This window comes from Salmo salar, chromosome 13 (genome assembly GCF_965601325.2).
Source record: "Salmo salar chromosome 13, fSalSal1, whole genome shotgun sequence".
Lineage (NCBI taxonomy): Eukaryota > Metazoa > Chordata > Actinopteri > Salmoniformes > Salmonidae > Salmo > Salmo salar.
Window position 1 is genome coordinate 45974601 of NC_138303.1, and position 16854 is coordinate 45991454.

General features: G+C 40.3%; 1 protein-coding gene across 5 annotated transcripts in view; it reads right to left on the reverse strand.

Annotated features, from left to right (window-relative positions):
* The window catches only part of LOC106567001 (sodium channel protein type 8 subunit alpha), an 87753-nt gene that overhangs the window by 42327 nt on the left and 28572 nt on the right, over positions 1-16854 (reverse strand). For 2 of the 5 annotated variants that reach the window (XM_082960158.1, XM_082960156.1), the window contains exons 1-6: positions 15153-15237; positions 14642-14770; positions 13609-13700; positions 2017-2238; positions 1743-1806; positions 390-531 (exon numbers count right to left, since the gene is read on the reverse strand). In XM_082960158.1, the coding sequence (XP_082816284.1) occupies positions 390-531; positions 1743-1806; positions 2017-2238; positions 13609-13700; positions 14642-14770; positions 15153-15232 (729 nt within the window). In that variant the 5' untranslated portion in view covers positions 15233-15237. Of the gene's footprint in view, positions 1-389; positions 532-1742; positions 1807-2016; positions 2239-13608; positions 13701-13936; positions 14029-14641; positions 14771-15152; positions 15243-16854 lie in introns of those variants that run through there. The other 3 variants (XM_014135759.3, XM_082960157.1, XM_014135758.3) reach the window with 2 other exon arrangements.

Consider the following 16854-nt stretch of genomic DNA (forward strand, 5'->3'; position numbering starts at 1 on the left):
CAACGTGCCATTGGAACACAGGAGTGATGGTTGCTGATAATGGGCCTCTGTACACCTATGTAGATATTCCATTAAAAATCTGCCGTTTCCAGCTACAATAGTCATTTACAACATTAACAATATCTACACTGTATTTCTGATCAATTTTCTGATATTTTAATGGGTAAAAAAATTGCTTTTCTTTCAAAAACAAGGACGTTTCTAAGTGACCCCAAACTTTTGAACGGTAGTGTATACTGTATATAATACTGTATATCATACTGTTTACCCTATATCATACTGTATACTGTATATCCTACTGTATATCATACTGCACAATGTATATAATACTGTATACAATACTGTATACCATACTGTATATCATAATTTATACTGTATATCATACTCACCAGCATGTAGAGGTTCTCCCAGAAGTCCTGTGTCATGAGTCTGAAGAGAGCCAGGAAAGCCCATCCAAAGCTATCGAAGCTGGTGTAACCGTAGTTTGGATTCCTCCCAGCTTTCATGCATGTGTAGCCCTCGGGGCAGCGGCTGGGGGGAGAGGAGAGAGGGCCACACAGCCATTCAATGACTCAGCATTATACAGTGCATTCGGAAAGTAATCAGATTCACTTTTTCCAAATGTTGTTACGTTCCAGCCTTATTTTAAATTTATTCAATCTCCACACAATATCCCGTCACCCCAGTCTGAGGTCCTGAGCGCTCTGGAGCAGGTGTTCATCAAAGATCTCTCTGTACTTTGCGCCGTTCATCTTTGCCTTGATCCTGACTAGTCCCCTAGTCCCTGCCGCTGAAAATATCCTCACAGCATGATGCTGCCACCACCATGCTTCACCGTAGGGATAGTGCCAGGTATCCTCTAAATGTGACGCTTAGCATTTAGGCCAAAGAGTCTAATATTGGTTAAATCAGACCAGATAATCTTGTTCCTCATGGTCAGAGTCTTTAGTGGGCCAAGTGGGCTGTCAAGTGCCTTTTACTGAGGAGCGGCTTCTGTCTGGTCACTACCATAAAGGCCTGATTGGTGGAGTGCTGCAGAGATGGTTGTCCTTCTGGAAGGTTCTCCCACATTTTTTGGTACCTTTCCCCAGATCTGTGCCTCGACACAAACCTGTCTCGGAGTTCTACGGACAATTCCTTTGACCTCATAGCTTGGTTTTTGCTCTTACATGCACTGTCAACTGTAGGACCCAAGCAACTGAATTTACCATAGGTGGACTCCAATCAAGTTGCAGAAACATCTCAAGGATGATCAATGGAAACGGAATGCACCTGAGCTCAATTTTAAGTCTCATAGCAAAGGGTCTGAATACTTATGTAAATAAGGTTTTTCTGTTTTTTATTTGTAATAAATTTGCAAAAAAAATACAGTTTTCGCTTATGGGGTATTGTGTGTAGATTGATCAGGATTTTTTTTTTTTTTAATCCATTTTAGAATAAGGCAGTAACGTAACAAAACGTGGAAAATGTGAAGGAGTCTGAATACTTTAAAAATGCACTTAACATACAAAAACATCATGGCTGCCGTATCATACAGTTGTCTGGTTTAATAAAAGGATAAGAGAAGAGTGGGTCTGAAGAGGAGAAGGACAGACAGACAGACAGACAGACAGACAGACAGACAGACAGACAGACAGACAGACAGACAGACAGACAGACAGACAGACAGACAGACAGACAGACAGACAGACAGACAGACAGACAGACAGACAGACAGACAGACAGACAGAGTAGGTACTCACCCAGAATCGGAGCTGTTGCCACATAAAAGGGCATCCAATTGTCCAGGCAGGAAGTAGAAATTGGCTGGTGAAAGAAACAAACACACACACACACACACACACACACACACACACACACACACACAAAGAACAGCATCAGAATAACATCTCTCTCTAGCTATGTAGAGGGATATAGGACAAAGGTTTCCAGAGAATTTAACCCTTTTGCTATGGTGTGCCACTGTGCCCTAAAGAACACAACCCTGGTGTGTTTGACTGTGACTAGGCTACTTACTGTCGTTATTGATGTATTCATTCCACTCGAAGCCTTTGCTGCCGTTGGCCAAGTAGTTCTCGGTGGAGTTGATTGGCCAAATCACGCATTTGTGCCGTAGGTTGCCCATGAAGAGCTGTAGTCCAATCAAAGCGAAGACACTGAGACAGAAGACCGTGAGGATCATAACGTCTGACAATTTCTTCACAGATTGGATTAGAGCACCGACAATGGTCTTCAGGCCTGGAGAGGGAGAAACACACACACGCACGGACGAACGAACAGACAAACGTACGCACACACGCACAAACCAAAGAGGTGATGCAGAAGGTGTGTATACTTGAAGTGTCTTGAAGTTCCCAAACAAGGTGACTGCGATTTTTTAAAGATGCTATAGCTACAGTACTGTACTGTACTATCCTGTCTGTATTACGGCCATTCCTTCATCAGACAGTATTCAACTTACAGTATATTGTTTGAAGGGAATGGATTGTTCTGAGCATTATAATGACCATTATAATACGCATATTAAAACCTAATGCCTGAGCTGGTTATTTAATCACATACAATACGAATGTAAATGTTATCAGTATAATACACAGTTTTTATTTAAGCATTAAGGCCTGAGGAGGTGTGGTATATGGCCAATATACCATTGCTAAGGGCTGTTCTTCAGCACGACGCGACGCAGAGTGCCTGGACACAGCCCTTAGCCATGGTACATTGGCCATATATCACAAACCCCCGAGGTGCCTTATTACTATTATAAATGGGTTACCAATGTAGTTAGAGCAGTAAAAATGTTTTGTCATACCCCTGGTATACAGTCTGATATACCACGGCTGTCTGCCAATCAGCATTCAGGGCTCAAACCACCCAGTTTAAAATATGTTATATGTTATGTACAGTGCATTCGGAAAGTGTTCTGACCCCTTCCCTTTTTCCACATTTTGTTACGTTACAGCCTTATTCTAAAATTGATTAAATAAAAAATATCTACACACAATACCCTATAATGACAAAGTGCAAAAGGGGTTTTAGGAAGTTCTGCAAATGTATTAAAAATTAAAAACAGAAACATTTCATTTACATAAGTATTCAGACACTTTCCTATGAGACTCGAAATTTAGCTCGGGTACATCCTGTTTCCATTGATCATCCTTGAGATGTTTCTACAGCTTGATTGGAGTCCACCTGGGGTAAATTCAGTTGATTGGACATGATTTGTAAAGGCACACACCTGTCTATATAAGGTCCCACAGTTGACAGTGCATGTCAGAGTAAAAACCAAGCCATGAGGTCAAAGGAATTGTCCGTAGAGCTCCGAGAAAGGATTGTGTCGAGGCACAGGGGAAGGTACCAAAAAATGTCTGCAGCATTGAAGGTCCCCAAGAACACAGTGGCCTCCATCATTCTTAAACGGAAGAAGTTTGGAACCGCCAATACTCATCCTAGAGCTGGCCGCCCGGCCAAACTGAGCAATCAGGGGGAGAAGGGCATTGGTCAGGGAGGTGACCAAGAAACCGATGCTCTGACAGAGCTCCTCTGTGGAGATGGGAGAACCTTCCAGAAGGACATCCATCTCTGCAGCACTCCACTAATCAGGCCTTTATGGTAGAGTGACCAGACAGAAGCCACTCCTCAATAAAAGTCTCGACACCCCGCTTGGAGTTTGCCAAAAGGCACCTAAAGGATTTTCGAACCATGAGAAACAAGATTCTCTGGTCTGAGGATTTTCAAACCATGAGAAACAAGATTCTCTGGTCTGAGGGTGCCAAGATTAAACTCTTTGGCCTGAATGCCAAGGTCACGTCTGGAGGAAACCTGGCACCATCCCTACGGTGAAGCATGGTGGTGGCAGCATCATGCTGTGAGGATGTTTTTCAGCTGCACGGACTGGGAGACTAGTCAGGATCGAGGGAAAGATGAACGGAGCAAAGTACAGAGAGATCCTCGATGAAAACCTGCTCCAGATCGCTCAGAACCTCAGACTGGGGCGAAGGTTCATCTTCCAACAGGACAACGACCCTAAGCACATAGCCAAGACAACGCAGAAGTGGCTTCGGGACAAGTCTCTGAATGTCCTTGAGTGGTCCAGCCAGAGCCTGGACTTGAACCCGATCGAACATCTCTGGAGAGACCTGAAAATAGCTATGCAGGAACACTACCCATCCGACCTGTCAGAGCATGAGAGGATCTGCAGAGAAGAATGGGAAAACCTCCCCAAATACAGGTGTGCCAAGCTTGTAGCGTCATACCCAAGAAGACTCGAGGCTGTAATCGCTGCCAAAGGTGCTTCAACATATTATTTAGTAAAGGAGCAGAATACTTATGTAAATGTGCACTCAGCTTTTAATTTTACATTTGCAAAAATGTCTAAAAAACTGTTTTTTGCTTTGTCATTATGGGGTATTGTTTGTAGATTGATGAGGGTAAAAAACTATTTAATCCATTTTAGAATAAGGCTGTAAAGTAAAATGTGGAAAAAGTCAAGGGGTCTGAATACTTTCCCAAATGCACTTCATAAACTGATTATAGAAAACATTAAGAACACCTGTTCTTTTCATGTCATAGACTGACCAGGTGAATCCAGGTGAAAGCTATGGTCCCTTATTGATGTCACTTGTTAAATCCACTTCAATCAGTGTAGATGAAGGGGAGGAGACAGGTTAAATAATGATGTTTAAGCCCTGAGAGGGTGGATGGGCAAGACAAAAAATATAAGTTCCTTTCAACGGGGTATGGTAGTAGGTGCCAGGCACAGAGGTTTGTGTCAAGAATTGCAATGCTTCTGGGTTTTTTACGCTCAAGTTTCCCCTATGTATCAAGAATGCTCCACCATTCAGCCAACTTGACACAACTGTAGGAAGCATTGGAGACAACATGGGCCAACATCCCTGTGGAATGCTTTTGACACTTTGTAGAGTCCATACCCCCAACAAATTTAGACTGTTCTGAGGGCAAAAGGTTTGTGGGGGGGGGGGGGGGGGGGTCAAATCAATATTAGGAAGGTGTTCCTAATATTTGTTATACTCAGTGTATATCAAAAAGGTAAAATTGTCTCTAAGAAGGTGGGCTGAAAAACTGACATTTGGTTAAATCTTGGCAAATAGAATACTGAAAGTAGTTTCATTAACATAATCACAGAAATCCCACTTAAATTTACATTTCATTGGTTAAAGACAGTCAAAGTTTAGACAAATTTCAACAACTGAACACATACAACACGTTTTAAAATACAAAACGAACAAGAAATATTAAAGAGCCATCCCCCTCTGTTCTGAGCTTCAGTATTGAAACTCAATGGCTTTATACAGTTAGTCAGAGAAAAATATGACAGAGATAATATATCACTATTGAACCAGGAAGAGATATCACTATTGAACCAGGAAGAGACCTATAGTATCTTGCCTTTCAAAAGATTTGCACGTCTAGCCAGCAGGGCCAATGGTGGATTACACCTGAACTAGAGGGGGAGGACGAAACAAAACAGTGAAAATCCATAAGAAAGAAAGGAAAATAAATGAAGCACAGCAGCACAACACGGGGCCCATGATAAGAGGACAGAGGCACAAGCAGGCAAGGAAGTCGAAACCAACCACATGCAGGTCATTTAAACTCCAAGGCTGAACAGAAACAATTCAATGCCATTGCCACTCTGGGGCCTTTCCTTTCTTCTTTTCTTGTATTTTAGTGTCGTTAGGTTGAAGCACAGACTCTTACCCCTTCTTAGCCCAACCCTACTACAGCCAGACTCTTTCTCCAAACCTACAGCGCTTTACTGAAGACAGAATCATATTATTTTACCTTCAGGACAGGCATCATCCTCAGGCAGAACTCACAGTGGCTGAAGCAATGGGTCCATAAAGTGCAGGAGGATTCCAAACATTTTCGGAAGCGGAATGTCTCTTACTCTTGAAACCGGAAAGTCCCCTCAAACATGGAACTGAAACCCCTGAGGGGCTTCTGTTGACTCTTTACATTAGGGGTTCTTAAACCTTTTCAGCTCGAGACGCAAATGTGAAATTGAACATCGGTGACCCAAATCGTCATCCAACAACCCAAATTAAGAACAAAATAGGGTGTGATTATAGATGTACTCTCATAACTCGCGACTCACCTCTCACATACCCAGGGCCAATTTTTGGTTTAGGCCAAGCCTGCACTAGTGGTACAACAGGCTTGGCCTCTCATTCTATAATATGTTCCCATCTTATGGTGTGTTCAAGACAGCTCGGAACTCGGAACAAGGAAATCTCAGAACTCTGACGTCAGTGCATTCAATAGAACTGGGAACTCTGAAAAAAACGAGCTCAGACTGTGAAAAAAGTTTTTAACTGTCATCCAACTTGGAATTACAAATCGGAAACTCTGGCATCTTCCTAGAGTCACGACTTCTCCGACATGAAGAGATCACTGACGACCCCATTTTTCATAGTCTGAGATAGTTTTTTTCCAGAGTCCCCAGTTGTCTTGAACGCACCAAAAAACAAAACCACTACGATGCAGACTAGTGGCAAAAAACGGACCACTAACAAGGTGTCATGCACCTAATCAATATATCGTTGACATAATAAGAAACAATTTCTTCTATATTTTCAGTGACGCTCCTGAGTGAATTTACTTCATACATAATAAAATCTATTTATTCTTAATGGCCTTGCCCGAATACCCATTCCTGCGGTCTAAATAGTAAGCATTTTGGCTATGCGAAAATAATGTTTTTAGTATATAAAGTTTAAAAGAAAATGGTATGCTTTAAATGCCAGGAGATCCTAATCTTTTCGGCTTTTCATGCTATTGAGGAAGGGAATTGTCTTTTCATACCCATGTGTATTTGACAACAGCTGATAATCATCTGATAATCAGATAAGAGGACGCGCTATATCAAAATTAAGGAATGGTGGGAAACAACATTAGATGATGCATTCTAAGGAGGAACGTGGGCTATCTAACCCCCTGCCTATAATTCTCACAGAAACCACTTTATGTCACCAATTTTATTTGGAACACTTTCCCTGGCTGTCAAACCTCTTGCTCAGCTAATAATCTAATATTTTTCCTCAAAACAAAAAATAAAAGTCATTCCAGCAAAATGATTTTGAGGTAAATGTATTTAATAATTTAAGAAAAAGTAATATATAATCTAATTAAGTTATATATACACCATTAGGGGAGCCTAAAAATTTATAATTTACTTGTTTAATAAAGCAGTACAATTTAAGGTGAGAATGATTGGAGCAATCCAATGCAAGTCTATGGTACATAAATAAAACAATTTGGGGGACATGATTTGGTGCAGAAATGAAAGGAGGCTCCTTACACCCAAAACCTCATCATAGTGAGGATATATACAGTGCCTTCGGAAAGTGTTCAGACCCATTGACTTTTTCCACATTTTGTTACGTTACAGCCTTATTCTAAAATGGATTAAATAAAAAAGATCCTCAGCGATCTACACACGATACCTCATAATAACAAAGCGAAAACAGTTTTTTTTATTTTCATTTTATTTACATATCTTATTTACATAAGTATTCAGACCCTTTGCTATGAGACTCGAAATTGAGCTCAGGTGCATCCTGTTTCCATTGATCATCCTTGAGATGTTTCTACAACTTGATTGTGGTCCACCTGTGGTAAATTCAGTTGATTGGACATGATTTGGAAAGGCACACACCTGTCTATATAAGGTCCCACAGTTGACAGTGCATGTCAGAGCAAAAACCAAACCATGAGGTCAAAGGAATTGTCCGTAGAGCTCCGAGACAGGATTGTGTCGAGGCACAGATCTGGGGAAGGATACCAAAAAATGTCTGCAGCATTGAAAATCCCCAAGAACACAGTGGCCTCCATTATTCTTAAATGGAAAAAGTTTGGAACCACCAAGACTCTTCCTAGAGCTGTCCGCCCGGCCAAACTGAGCATACGGGGGAGAAGGGCCTTGGTCAGGGAGGTGACCAAGAACTTGATGGTCACTCTGACAGAGCTCCAGAGTTGTGGAGATGGGAGAAACTTCCAGAAGGACAACCATCTCTGCAGCACTCCATCAATCAGGCCTTTATGGTAGAGTGACCAGATGAAAGCCACTCCGCAGCAAAAGGCACATGACAGCCTGCTTGGAGTTTGCCAAAACGCACCTAAAGACTCTCAGACAATGAAAAACAAGATTCTCTGGTCTGATGAAACCAAGATTTAACTATTAGGCCTGAATGCCAAGCGTCACGTCTGGAGGATACCTGGCACCATCCCTATGGTGAAGCATGGTGGTGGCAGCATCATGCTGTGGGGATGTTTTTCAGAGGCAGGGACTGGGAGACTAGTCAGGATCGAGGCAAAGATGAACGGAGGTAAGTACAGAGAGATCCTTGATGAAAACCTGCTCCAGAGTGCTCAGGACCTCAGACTGGGGCGAAGGTTCACCTTCCAACAGGACAACAACCCTAAGCACACAGCCAAGACAACGCAGGAGTGGCTTCGGGACAAGTCTCTGAATGTCCTTGACTAGCCCAGCCAGAACCCAGACTTGAACACGATCTCTGGAGAGACCTGAAAATAGCTGTGCAGCAACGCTCCCCATCCAACAAGACAGAGCTTGAGAGGATCTGCAGAGAGGAATGGGAGAAACTCCCCAAATACAGGTGTGCCAAGCTTGTAATGTCATACCCAAGAAGACTTGAGGCTGTAGTCACTGCCAAAGGTGCTTCAACAAAGTACTGAGTAAAGGGTCTGACCCCTTATGTAAATGTCATATTTTTATAAATTAGCAAAAATGTCTACAAAACAGTTTTTGCTTTGACATTAGGGGGTATTGTGTGTAGATTGATGAGGGAAAAAAATATTTCATACATTTTAGAATAAGGCAAAATGTGGAAAAAAGTCAAGAGGTCTGAATTTCCCAAAGGCACTGTATAGTAACGTGTGTTGCCATTTTGTTTCAATATTTGATTAAAATAAGATACCTACACTGTACAGGGGTTACCATGAATTTGACAGTAAAATGTGGTAATTCAAATTACATGGTATCAAAGCAAGTACTGTGTAATGACAGTATTTTACTGTCATTACAAGGGATTGGTGCAAGCAGGTTGGCTGCTTAGTCAAGTGTTTACAAACATTACAGAATATTAATGAATATTTGGTGTTTATATCATATGCACTTCTAGAGGCCTTAACAAAGGCTTCCAAACTTGCAGTGACTACAGGGAAAACAAACCAAAAGGACATGACAAAATGCTCAACCATTTAAGGTTAAAGACGCTGCCACTCCAATCTGTCCCCTGTAAATGTTAAATTGATGGGGCACTATAACCACATATGAATGAAACTGGTACAAAATCTAAATAAAATATATAAAATATATTTCAATACACTAATTTTAACTCGACATAGGGGGAAAACGCTGCTTTTCTAAAAATATATATTTTATTAAACAACAAAAAATGTGTTAACAGTAGCCACTTACTTCCCTTCATAGTTTGTTTGCCTAAGCATAACCATCATCACATACTTAATTCTTACCAAACTTTACTTTTTTGAGCAAGCAATTAGACATTGTTTTTAAGGGGGGCAAGTTACCACAAGCTATCGATGAGTCTGGTATGTTGATATTTGTTGCTTACTGCATACATTTTTACTACACAGTACTTTCTAAAAAAGTATGTAGTATGATTAGAACACATTAAGTAGTTTTAGTAAGTGGTAGGCGAGACTTCGGACACGGCCATTGACTATTATCCAGACAGCGTTTACTTTAAATGAATCTGAGATAAATATTTGTTTATTTCTGGCACCTCACTGCTTTGACATCAACTGAGTTGTCAATATTATAATATATATAATATATAGATTCCCCCAAAAATGTTCCATCAAAATAAGAGAAAACCGCATTACTCTTTTCTATGAGAAGAACAATAACCCAGTGAGTAAACAGGTTAAAATGACATCATTACAACCAAAAAACAGGTCATCATGATGTCATTTCATCATGAAGTTATCATTAGGTAAATTCAACCAGTTTTGCTCAGCTTTGCCTGCTGAGAATAAAGAACCACATTTGACCATCCTTCATATATCATATACATTACCAGTAGAAAGTTTGGACACACGTACTTATTCAATGGTTTTTCTTTATTTGTACTATTTTCTACATTGTAGAATAATAGTGAAGAAATCAAAACTATGAAATAACACATTTGGAATCATGTAGTAACCAAAAAAGTCTTAAACAAATCCAAATATATTTTAGATTTTAGATTCTTCAAAGTAGCCACCCTTTGCCTTGATGACAGCTTTGCACACTCTTGGCATTCTCTCAACCAGCTTCCCTGGAATGCTTTTACAACAGTCTTGAAGGAGTTCCCACATATGCTGAGCACTTGTTGGCTGCTTTTCCTTCACTCTGCGGTCCAACTCATCCCAAACCATCTCAATTGGGTTGAGGTCATCTGATGCAGCACTCCATCACTCGCCTTCTTGGTCAAATAGCCCTTACACAGCCTGGAGGTGTGTTGGGTCATTGTCCTGTTGAAAAACAAATGATAGTCCCACTAAGCGCAAACCAGATGTGATGCCGTATCGGTGCAGAACGCTGTGCTAGCCATGCTGGTTAAGTGTGCCTTGAATTCTAAATAAATCACTGACAGTGTCACCAGCAAAGCACCCCCAAACCATCACACCTCCTTCTCCATGCTTCACTGTGGGAACCACACATGCAGAGATAATCCGTTCACCTACTCTGCATCTCACAAAAACACGGCAGTTGGAACCAAAAATCTCAAATTTGGACTCCAGACCAAAGGACAGATTTCCACCGGTCTAATGTCCATTGCTCGTGTTTCTTGGCCCAAGCAAGTCTCTTGTTATTATTGGTGTCCTTTAGTAGTGGTTTCTTTGCAGCAATTCGACCATGAAATATTCAATGCTTCTCTTTTTTTAACTCTTGAGAAAAAAGTACAAACAAAAAAAACACTTTCAGTGCATTCACACAGTCTCCCCTAAACAGTTGATGTTGAGATGTGTCTGTTACTTGAACTCCGTGAATAATTTATTTGGGCTGCAATCTGAGGGGCAGTTAAATGTAATGAACTTATCCTCTGCAGCAGAGGTAACTCTGGGTCTTCCTTTCCTATGGTGGTCCTCATGAGAGGCAGATTCATCATAGCGCTTGATGGTTTTTGCAACTGCACTTGAACAAACTTTCAAGTTCTTGACATTTTCAAGATTGACTGACCCTGTCTTAAAGTAATGATGGAATGTCGTTTCTCTTTGCTTATTTGAGCTGTTCTTGCCATAATATGGACTTGGTCTTTTAGCAAATAGGGCTATCTTCTGTATACCTCCCCTACCATGTCACAACACAACTGTTCCTTAAGAAGGAAAGAAATTCCACAAATTAACTTTTAACAAGGCACAGCTGTTAATTGAAATGCATTCCAGGTGACTACCTCATGAAGCTGGTTGAGAGAATGCCAAGAGTGTGCAAAGCTGTCATCAAGGTAAAGGGTGGCTACTTTGAAGAACCTCAAATCTAAAATATATTTGGATTTGTTTAACACTTTTTTGGTTATTACATGATTCCATTTGTGCTATTTCATAGTTTTGATGTCTTCACTATTATTCTACAAACTGGAAAATAGTACAAATAAAGAAAAACCCTTCGAATGAATCGGTGTCTCCAAACTTTTGACTGGTACTGTATGTAATGTAGGTACAGTATGAGTTGACTCAATTAAAGGTTAGCGGGTCATTCAGTCCCCCCGTCAGCAGAAAATATGCTCGTGTTCTACTTTCTTGTCAAGTATTATTTCTAAAAATGTATCATCAAAATAAACAAAACAACAACCGAAAACTGGAAAAACAAACGATTTCAATGCCATTTTGATATCAGCCAAGCTTCTTGGTAGGCTAATACTGTAAAGCAAGTGACTAAAAAGCATCATGCAGCATAAAATATGTCCACAAACTAGGCTTGGCAGTCTTCATCAATAATAGATATATTCACAGCCATATATATAGAGAGTTCACAGCCATACGTTCCGAGACGCCACTTTTTCCTCCATAGCAATTATTAAGTGATTATTAATGCTTCCGTTTGTGCTGTTTATTTATTAAATTTCTCTTGTTTTTTTGTATTTTACCCCCTTTTTTCTCCCCAATTTCGTGATATCCAATTGCGATCTTATCTTGCAACTCCCCAACGGGCTGGGGAGAGGCGAAGGTCGAGTCATGCGTCCTCCGAAACATGACCTGCCAAACCGCGCTTCTTAACACCCGCCAAACCCGGAAGTCAGCCGCACCAATATGTCGGAGGAAACACCGTTCAACTGACGACAGAAGTCAGCCTGCAGGCACCCTGCCCGTCACAAGACCGCGATGAGCCAAGTAAAGCCCGCCCGGACAAACCCTCCCCTAACCCGGACAATGCTGGGCCAATTGTGCGCCGCCCTACCGGACTCCCGGTCACAGCTGGTTGTGACACAGCCCAGAATCGAACCTGGGTCTGTAGTGACGCCTCAGACCTTAGACCACTGCGCCACTTGGGAGGCTGTTTATTCTGATAGTTTTCAAAACCTATTAAGACGTCCAGTGAAAGCAGATATGCAATTTTTTGAAGCTACAACACGTTATCCAGAATGCTAATCACTAAAAAAAAGTCTGTTCAATTCGCTGCTCTGTTTTGCTTGTTTACAGTGGGTCATTTCATAGGTCATTTGTCGGAGGTGCTCTCGTATTGTTACATCAACACCAACAATTCAAGAATAAAGTTCTATATGGAGGCTAACATGGCAGCCGTTCTAAAACCTGGTCTAACTCTCTATATATATGTTTCTGGATATATTCTGTGGGCTGTCGCTAAGAGCTATGTCAGCTCTCAACTTGACGTCAACATATTCTAGCTTTCCTCTTCAAGTCGGATACATAGAGTAAAATTCGGAAATGTCCATCCTTTGTAATAAATAATATAAATGGATTTGGTTAATTTAATCTTTTCTTCCAAGCCAATTATCAAGTTATTTTTGTATTATATGAATAATTATCTTCATCTTCCGAAAAACCTGGAGGCTTTTTCCAATGGTAAAAGTACTATGGATGAGCTTTACTGTAGCTGATGAGCTCAACTGTCTTCGACAAAGTGTATAGTACAGTGAATTAGGAAAGGTTAGTTAACTATAAGCTATTCCTTATGTTAAGTTAAAGAAAAATGTATCCCATAAATAATCGACATATATATTTGACTTTGTCTCTGGTTGTATTCTAGTGATATGCTATCGGACTGGTACTGTCATTGTCCTTTTCTTTATAATAGCCATTTGCAGTGGTTTACAGCTATTTCTGAGGAGAACCAAAGCTGCCTTAGAAACTAGAGCCTTATTTAGGATGAGAGTTTTAGTAGAAGAGAGTGCAGACACGTTGGAGGGCCCTGGAGTAGACTGCAAAGCCTATCAAAAATGTATTAGTACCATTTTTGATCATTTTGGAAAAAATAAAATAAAAATGATTATTATTTCCAAATCTTTTTTTTGTTGCTTAAAAATTATAATAATAGTGAGTATAAGAAAAGTAAAAGGGTGAGATATAAGTATCAGCCTTAGTGTTTAAACTGAATCTCACCTGGTATGACAGAGATAGTTTTCAATGCTCGGAGAACTCTGAATGTTCTCAGCGCAGAGACATTGCCCAGGTCCACAAACTCTGTTATATATCTGTAAACAGGGGAAGGATCACACACAAACAAACACCAATGACAAAACCACACGCAAGAGCACCACAACACCACCACGCACGCTACGCACGCACCGAACCAGGAAGTAACCACGACGCCACTCACAGAGCCTGTCCACTGAAGGGGAGGAAAGGAAAAAGGAAAGAAAAAACACGACCCACAATACACCTAACACTGACCCCATGGACCAAACCCCCATCCCCCATCCTGTCTTACCTGGAATTACAGAAATAGTTTTCAATGCCCTCAACACTCTGAACGTGCGCAGAGCTGAGACATTGCCTAGGTTTACAAACTCTGTTATATACCTGCAGAATCAAATCAAAGTTACAAACTCTTGTTATTTACACACAGATACAATCACAAATGTAGTGGTTCAACAGAAACACTCTTCTTGATGTTTAAGACATTGAAAGCCCAAGTCGCTGAACTAGTTCTACGTATCATCAAAAACATGGTAGCATACAGTTCTAAATAGTTAGCGTTATAGTTAGTATGTAAAAATGTCATGTATTAGTAACTATACATCTAAAAACATCTATATCATGTCAAATCCAACATGGTGAGAGCAAATTGAAAGAGAAAAATGGAGACTTGAGTGAGTAAGAGAGAGAGAGACAGAGAGAGAGAGACAGAGAGAGAGAGAGAGAGGGAGAGAGAGAGAGAGAGAGAGAGAGAGAGAGAGAAAAAAATGGGAGAGAGATAAGGAAGTATGCAGGAACAGTCAGGAACCTTCTGAAAACACCTGATTGAACCACTCTTTCCCAAAGTAAAGAGAAAGAAAGAAAGACTGGACAGTTCTGGACAGTAAAAATAACTTGAGATGTATTTATGCTCTACTCAATGATCTCACACAGTAATAATGCTAAGTATTTCTTAGAAGAAGGACCAGGTAGGTATGTAGAGGAGTCTGATACTTACGCCATAGAAATGACCATGAAGTCCAGCCAGTTCCATGGATCCCTTAGGAATGTAAACCCATCTATACAGAATCCTCGAGCGACAATTTTTACAAGAGATTCAAACGTATAAATCCCTGTGAACGTGTACCTGGAAGACAGAAGCATGGAAGCATGATCAGAATTAGCAATTTATCAAATCCATGAACAACAAAGAGTTTTTATCTGTTGAAATGATGCACTGGCAATACACTAAGGCATCGTCCGAATACCCAACTTGCGTTCTAAATAGAACATTCTATAGTATGTGGAATTGAGTATGGCCTAATTGGCAGGATTTAATTTTATTACACGGTATGTAGTTTTAGTAAGTAGTAGGCAAGAAAGATTTCAGACACAACCTACGACTTTTAGTGCAGTTAGTAATACACCAATGATAAAATTAACCTTATGTTGGTTGAGACATGCATAATAAACTTGTGCTAGTATTTACTATGTACTTGTGTAGATAAATATACTAAACGTGTACTTACTCTACTTGTTTGGACCACTCAGGAGGATCACTAAAAGTCATGAATATACAGTTGGTCAAAATAGTACACATAATGATCATGCTGAAAAGAGTGGGGAAACGAATTAAGGAAAAGTCCAGAGATTCACAGTGGGAAACAAACCAAAAATGTCATCCAAAACAGTTTACTAACTATCAGATTACGTTTGATGGTAATTTTCCACTCAGTTCATGCAGATTATGCACACTCTTTTCACTATCTCTCATAGGAATATTACTATATGGATGATTCGACAGAAGTGGTGCAAATTGCAGTCCCACCCCAAAAAAAATATTTAAAAAAAACAGTCGTCTCCAAACTTAGGACATTTATTTACATCATGATACAGTACTGTATGGTCTAATTCAACCAACGGCTATTACAAACATATTGTTAAATTAAAATAGTACAAAGTCATTGTTTATACACCTATTTCTATTGAGCGGTGGCTGTGCATGGCTCTCTATTACTTCTTCACTATGTTTCAGTAGCGACAAATTTTGTGGGGCGGTAAGGAATTCAGGTAAATATTTCAAATATGCAATACAAACCAAGTGTGCGAGTAGTATAAATTATATATTGGAAGACGTGTGCTGAAAGTTTTGGAAAAATAGGATCCAAAATGTATTATTCTTTGCACCCCTTCTGTAGAATGACCCATATCCTACTACTGTAGTACTACTGAACCTTACTACTACCTACTAGAAATACAGATTTAGGATCTTAATTTGATCACCCTGTTGCAGGAGAACTTTCCTGCAATGCAGGATATTTAAAACTTGTAGAGTATGTGACGATTAAAAAGGCTTCTGAAGTTTGTAATTTCCATTTTGAAAATTCAGACTAGATTTTTCCTTACGAAAAATGTTTCAACCCCTACAAAAAAATGTCCATTAATTATAATTTCCTGTTGTTGCAGGATAATGTTCCTGCTGTAGCAAACTGGCTCAAATTAAGATCCTACATCTGTAGAACTATTCATACATCTGCAAAAGGCAAGAATGAACACATCAAATCGAGCTAACAGCATATCCTAACGGACGTTCATAGTAGATGAACTTAACACTAACTGAAATACTAGTACAATGGGTTAAGTGTGTCCACAGGTCACATATAGGTTCCCTCTAAAACCATTGTTTCCCATGAAATATGTATCTAACGTATAGGTGGTGGGAGTGGACAGCATCCTATTCCCTTTATAGACCCCTATGGGCCCTGGTCAAACATAGTGCACTATAATGGTGCCATTTGGGATGTAACCATGAACCATACTGCACTATACCTTTCAAGACTAACAAGGCTTCACCACAGGAAAAAATATGTGGTTGTGTGAAGGAAACGCCAATGTCAGCAGTAGAGCAACCAGGGATGTATTTCAATACTCTAAAGTGACTTCCTCTCCTCTATGTCTCCTTTCCTTTATCTGCACTGATCTCAAAACAGACCATGTGAAAATCAAAACGGAGTCCACCTAGCAATGAATTACATCTCACCTGTCTAGTGGTTTAATGACAAAGAGAAGAGAAGAGACCAGTAGGAGACAAGGAGAGGACACATCTTTAGACTAGCGAGATGCAGCCCCAATGTGTCAGCAGACCCACATGGCAGGCTGTGATTGGTGCTGAGTGGGAAGTCCAATCTAGGAAGTGACTGACATGATCAAACTACTCAAGACAGGATTAAC